General features: G+C 38.4%; 1 gene segment (V, D, J or C); it reads left to right on the top strand.

Annotated features, from left to right (window-relative positions):
* The first annotated feature begins 5,687 nt into the window (after nucleotides 1–5,687).
* LOC134486792 (Ig kappa chain V-V region MOPC 21-like) lies at nucleotides 5,688–6,403 on the top strand. The segment is given in 2 exon segments: nucleotides 5,688–5,791; nucleotides 5,976–6,403. Coding segments are annotated over 2 exon segments (474 nt in total).
* Nucleotides 6,404–6,793: the final 390 nt, after the last annotated feature.

The raw sequence follows: 6,793 nt of genomic DNA, 5'->3' as shown, positions 1-6,793 counted from the left end.
TTGCAAATTCATCAGGAATAACAAAAAATCCAGGATAGCTAAAACTATCCTCAACAATAAAAGGACTTCTGGGTGAATCACTATCCCTGAACTCAAGCAGTATTACAGAGCAACAGTGATAAAAACTGCATGGTAGTGGTACAGCAACACACAGATAGACAAGGGGAATAGTGTTGAATACCCAGAAATGAACCCACACACCTATGTTCACTTGATTTTTGACAAAGGAGCCAAAACCATCCAATGGAAAAAAGATAGCATTTTCAGCAAATGATGCTGGTTCAACTGGATGTCAGTATGTAGAAGAATGCAGATCGATCCATGCTTATCATCCTGTACAAAGCTTAAGTCCAAGTGGATCAAGGACCTCCACATCAAACCAGATACACTCAAACTAATAGAAGAAAAAGTGGGGAAGAATCTTGAACACATGGACACTGGAGAAAATTTCCAGAAGAAAACACCAATGGCTTATGCCCTAAGATCAAGAATCGATAAATGGGATCTCATAAAACTGCAAAGCTTCTGTAAGGCAAAGGACACTGTTGTTAGGACAAAATGACAACCAACAGATTGGGAAAAATTTTTTACCAATCCTAAAACAGATAGAGGGCTTATATCCAAAATATACAAAGAACTCAAGAAGTTAGGCCGCAGGGAGACAAATAACCCTACTAAAAATGCCGTTCAGAGCTAAACAAAGAATTCACAGCTGAGGAATGCCGAATGGCTGAGAAACACCCAAAGAAATGTTCAACATCTTTAGTCATAAGGGAAATGCAAATCAAAACAACCCTGAGATTTCACCTCACACCAGTGAGAATGGCTAAGTTCAAAAACTCAGGTGACTGCAAATGCTGGCGAGGATGTGGAGAAAGAGGAACACTCCTCCATTGTTGGTGGGATTGCAGACTGGTACAACCATTCTGGAAATCAGATTGGAGGTTCCTAAGAAAACTGGACATTGAACTACCTGAGGATCCAGCTATACCTCTCTTGGGCATATACCCAAAAGATGCCCCAACATATAAAAAAGACATGTGCTCCACTATGTTCATAGCAGCCTTATTTATAATAGCCAGAAGCTGGAAAGAACCCGTTGCCCCTCAACAGAGGAATGGATACAGAAAATGTGGTACATCTACACAATGATGTGGTACATCAGCTATCAAAAAATGACTCTATGAAATTCATAGGGAAATGGATGGAACTGGAAAAGATCATACTGTGTGAGGTAACCCAATTACAAAAAAACACACATGGTATGCACTCATTGAGAAGTGGATATTAGCCCAAATGCTTGAATTACCCTAGATGCACAGAACACATGAAACTCAAGAAGGATGACCAACATGCGAATGCTTCACTCCTTCTTTAAAAGGGGAACAAGAATACCCTTGGCAGTGAATAGGGAGGCAAAGTTTAGAACAAAGGCAGAAGGAACACCCATTCAGAGCCTGCCCCACATGTGGCCCATACATATACTGTCACCAAACTAGATAATATTGATGACGCAAAGAAGTGCAGGCTGACCGGGCCCTGATGTAGATCTCCCCTGAGAGACACAGCCAGAATACAGCAAATACATAGGCGAATGCCAGCAGCAAACCACTGAACTGAGAGCGGGACCCGGTTGAAGGAATCCGAGAAAGGACTGGAAGAGCAAGACCCCATATGAACAACAATGCCAACCAACCAGAGCTTCCAGGGACTAAGCCACTACCCAAAGAATCTACATGGAATGACCCTGGGCTCCAACCGAATAGGTAGTAATGAATAGCCTATTAAGAGAACCAGTGGAAGGGGAAGCCCTTGGTCCTGCCATGATTGAACCCCCAGTGAACATGATTTTTGGGGGGAGGTTGGTAATGGGGGGAGGATGGGGAAGGGAACACCCATAAAGAAGCGGAGTGGGAGGGGTTAGGGGTATGTTGGCCCAGAAACCAGGAAAGGGAATAACAATTGAAATGTAAATAAGAAATACCTAAGTTAATAAAGATGGAGAAAAAAAGAAATAAAAAGAAAAGTCTCCCAACCAATAAAAGCCCTGGACCAGATAGGTTTAGTGCAGAATTCTATCAGACCTTTATTGAAGACCTCATACATGTAAAGTCTAAACTATTCTACAACATACTTGGAAACAGAAGGACCACTATGAAATTCCTTCAATGAAGCCACAATTATGCTTATACATAAACCACAAGAAGACCCATCAAAGAAAGGGAGCTTTAGACCAATTTGTCTGAGGAATATAATGCAAAAATATTCAATAAAATTCTTGCAACCTGAATCCAAGAGCACATCAAAATGATCATCCATCATGATCAAGTAGGCTTCATCCCAGAGTTGCAGGGATGGTTCAATATATGGAAATTCATTAACATAATCCACTATGCAGCACACTCAAAGAAAAAAACCTCATGATCATCTCATTAGATGCTGAGAAAGCATTTGACAAAATTCAATACTCCTTCATGTTAAAAATCTTGGGAAGATCAGGAATTCAAGGCCCATACAAAAATATAGTAGAGGCATTATAAAGCAAACCAGTAGCCAACATCAAACTTAATGAAGAGAAACTTGAAGCAATCCCACATAATTCAGGAAGTAGACAAGGCTGCCCACTCTCTCCCTACTTATTAATATAGTACTGAATGTCCTAACCTGAGCAATCAGACAATAAATGGAGGTCAAAGGGATATGAATTGGAAGGGAAGAAGTCAAAATATCACCATTTGCAGATGATATGATAGTATACTTCAGTGACTCCAAAGTTCCACCAGAGAACTACTGAGCCTGATAAGCAATTTCAGCAAAGTGGCTGGGTATAAAATTAACTCAAACAAATCAGTAGCTTTTCTCTACTCCAAGGATAAACAGACTGAGAAAGAAATTAGGGAATTGACACCCTTCACAATAGTCCCAAATAATGTAAAATACCTCGGTGTGACTCTATCCAAGCAAGTGAAAGATCTGTCTGACAAGAACTTCAAGTCTCCGAAGAAAAAAATTGAATATTTCAGAAGAAGAAAAGACATCCCATGGTCATGGATTGGCAGGATTAATATGGCAACAACAAAAGAACTTCTGGGGGAATCATCATTCCTAAGCTCAATCTGTATTACAGAGCAACAGTGATAAAAACTGTATAAACTGGTACAGAGAGATGCAGATAGATCAATGGATTAAAACTGAACACCCAAAGAAGAACCCAGACACCTATGGTCACTTGATTTTTGAAAAGGGGCAAAATTATCCAGTGGAAAAAATGATAGCATTTTCAACAAATGTTGCTGGTTCAACTGGAGGTCAGCATGTAGAAAAATGCAAATCTACCCATTCTTATCACCATGTACAAAGCTTAAGTTCAAGAGAATGAAGGACCTCCACATAAAACCAGATACACTCAAACTAATAGAAGAAAAAGTGGGGAAGAGTCTTGAACACATGGGAACTGGGAAAAAATTCCTGTCAAGGGGTGGTGGTAGGGGTAGGGGTCTATCTGGGGTGGGAACCCTAATGGGAGGAAGGGGATGCAGGACTAACGGCAGGAAACTGGGAAAGAGAATAGCATTTGAAATGTAAATAAAGAAATATATCCAATTAAAAAAAAGAAATCATGCATCCAAGTGTGTCAAGGACCTCCACATGAAACATGATACATTGAAACTAATAGAAGAAAAGTTGGGAAGAGCCTCAAATACATGGGCACTGGGGAAAATTTCCTGAACAAACCACCAGTGGCTTATGCTCTAAAATCAAGAATTTACAAATGAGACCTCATAAAACTGAAAAACTTTTGTAAGGAAAAGGACACTGTCATTAGGACTAAATGGTAACCAACAGATTGGCAAAAGGTCTTAAAAATCCTACATCTGATAGAAGGCTAATATGAAATATATACAAAGAACTCAAGAAGCTAGACTCCAGAGAGCCAAATAATATTGTTAAGGAATACTGAGTGTCTGAGAAGGACCTTTAAAAATGTTCATCATTCTTAGTTATCAGGGAAATGCAAATCAGAACACTCCTGAGATTCTACCTCACAACAGTCAGAATGGCTAAAATCAAAACCAACAAAGCACACTGAGCAAGCCATCAGAGGGAAGCCAATAAGCAGCACTGCTCCATGTCTTCTGGTCAGCTCCCACCTCTGGGTTCCTACTTTGTTTCAGTTCCTGCTCTGACTTCCCTCAGAGATGGATTGTTATCTGGTAGTGTAGGAAGAATAAATTCTTCCATCTTTGGTCAGGATACTTCATCATTACAATAGTAATCCTACCTAAGATACATTGCTTGCCCTTATATTTCTCTCTGTTCCATTTTTCCCCTAAATTTTCTTCCCTCTTCTAGATTCCCTTATACACACAACAATTGTGTTTACATTTATATAATCATGCTTAAAATCTAAGATTCAAAAAGTAGATGGTACACGTAATAGTTTTGTTTCTAAGTCATTTGTCCATCTCCTGCTTCATCCTCATCGGTTAAAGATCACTCTGAACTCTCCTTGTCTATTCTCAAATGTAAAAATCCAGAAATCTCACACCATACTAAAGAAGTATGATCTTGTGTTGATAGTCTCTACCTTCCAGGCTTTTTATCTCATAATTATGAGTAAATTTAATATTTGTAAGTGGGAAATCTAAGGCCCCATGTAAACAATATGAGAGTTAATGCTATATATGCGTTCCTTAAAAACAAACTGACCAACTGATTTTGAAATTCATGGATACAGTAGGACATGATAGTATTATATAACACATACACTTGTTTATGTTGTGTGTATATCATCTTACAGGTATAATATACCCTGATGAATTATCCCTTTTTATTAACTATTTTCCTATTGATGTGATAAAAACCATGAGAAGACAAACTAATTAAGTAAGGATTTCTTTGTACTTTTGGAGGGTTAGAATCCTGGAAAGCAGAAAAAAAGGCAGCAGGTTGAAGACTTGGTAGCTAGAAGCTCAGGGCTCACATCTCAAAATGAGTGAATATATGCATGCATTTATGTATTTATGTTGTGTATGTATGTAGGCATATTTGTATACATGTGTACCATGTGTGCTCTTAATTGGAATTATAAATGGTTGAGAATTATCATGTGAATGCTTGGAAAGAATCAAACCTTAGTCTTTTATAAGAGAAGCAAGTGATTTTAAACACTAAGATGTGCATCCAGCTTTCTTTTAAAGTATTTCTCCTTGTTTCATTTTCTCCATTCCTTCTTTCCTCTCCACATTTCTCTTACTTCCTCAACTCAATATTCCTTCTTCTGTTCTCCATCTTCTTCTTTCTTTCTTCTTCCCTCCACTTTCCCTTTCTCTTCTTTCCTTCCTTTCTTCTATTCTATTTTCCTTGTTTACTGTGTTATTGCTGCACAGGATTAATAGTTTTCTCAGGATTGAGTCAAAGGAAGTTTTACTATTATTTTTGTGAAATTCACCTATTGATTTTTAATGGAAGCCAGTCATGACAGCATATAAACACTTGTGGTTTGAAAGGTCTAAGTTGGTCCTTGAGCTTCTATGTTGATTACCTTCCCAGTGATTACTTTCTGTCTTAGATAGTACTTTTGACTGTTGATTTGATATGGGTAGTCTCAAGCACCTGTATCCAGGCAATTTATTTCCTTATTTTGCATAGGCCCCTAGAGGCCAGCCCAGCTGCCAATGATTTATAAACCAGGCCTTTGCAGTGATATCTGAATAGCATAAGGCCAGCATGGGCGTCAGGATGGAGTCACATACTAGGGTCTTCATATTCCTGCTGCTCTGGTTGTCTGGTGAGATGTTTAAAAGTATTACAAAATCTTAAAAATAATTCATTTGTGTTGCAACAGGTATTTCCTATAGGAAGCTAATAGTGTGCAGAAAATATCATTAGAAAAGACATTTTCAATTTCAAGGTTTGTATCAAGAACTCTTTGTGTGTTTAAGTGTATAATCATTATTTATTTCTGATTACAGGTGCTGATGGGGACATTGTGATGACTCAGTCTCCCACATCCATGTCCATATCAGTAGGAGACAGGGTCACCATGAACTGCAAGGCCAGTCAAAATGTGGGTTCTAATGTAGACTGGTACCAACAGAAAACAGGGCAGTCTCCTAAACTGCTTATCTACAAAGCATCCAACCGGTACACGGGAGTCCCTGATCGCTTCACAGGCAGTGGATCTGGAACAGATTTCACTTTCACCATCAGCAACATGCAGGCTGAAGACCTGGCTGTTTATTACTGTATGCAGTCTAACTCCTATCCTCCCACAGTGTTTCAGCCTCATACACAAACCTCCTCTGATATTCTAACCAGCTGCCTGCACACACAGCCCTCAACCTACACACTTCTCCTTCTGCCTGCAGCTGTTATGTCTAACTGATGCAAAGTTTGGTAGAAAAATCAATGAACAGATTCTTTGCATTGGAAGGTCCTTATGGCAAAAAGAAGTAAAAAAAAAAAAAGAAGAAAAAAAAAACCTTTGTATTTTTTTAAATTTCTCATGTTTAAATTCTGTGTATTTAACATGACAAATTTATTATCTTATATTCTTATATTCTGGAATGAAAAGTTCCAACATGAATCTCCATGGGCTAAATCAAGATCCTCTGCTACATTCCCACTGGAGGATACAGAAGAAAACTTGGTTTTTACGTAGCTCAGCTGTCACAGCTCTCCCTAATTTTTCCTTCGTTTTCCTTTGGGTTAACTTTATTTATTTGAATATATAAAGTTGAATTTCATACAACAAATATATTAAAAGTATATCACCTAGTTTGACAATCTT

Source organism: Rattus norvegicus, chromosome 4, assembly GCF_036323735.1.
Source record: "Rattus norvegicus strain BN/NHsdMcwi chromosome 4, GRCr8, whole genome shotgun sequence".
Lineage (NCBI taxonomy): Eukaryota > Metazoa > Chordata > Mammalia > Rodentia > Muridae > Rattus > Rattus norvegicus.
The sequence above is the reverse complement of the archived record's forward strand: the minus strand, read 5'-3'. Positions and strand labels throughout refer to the sequence as shown.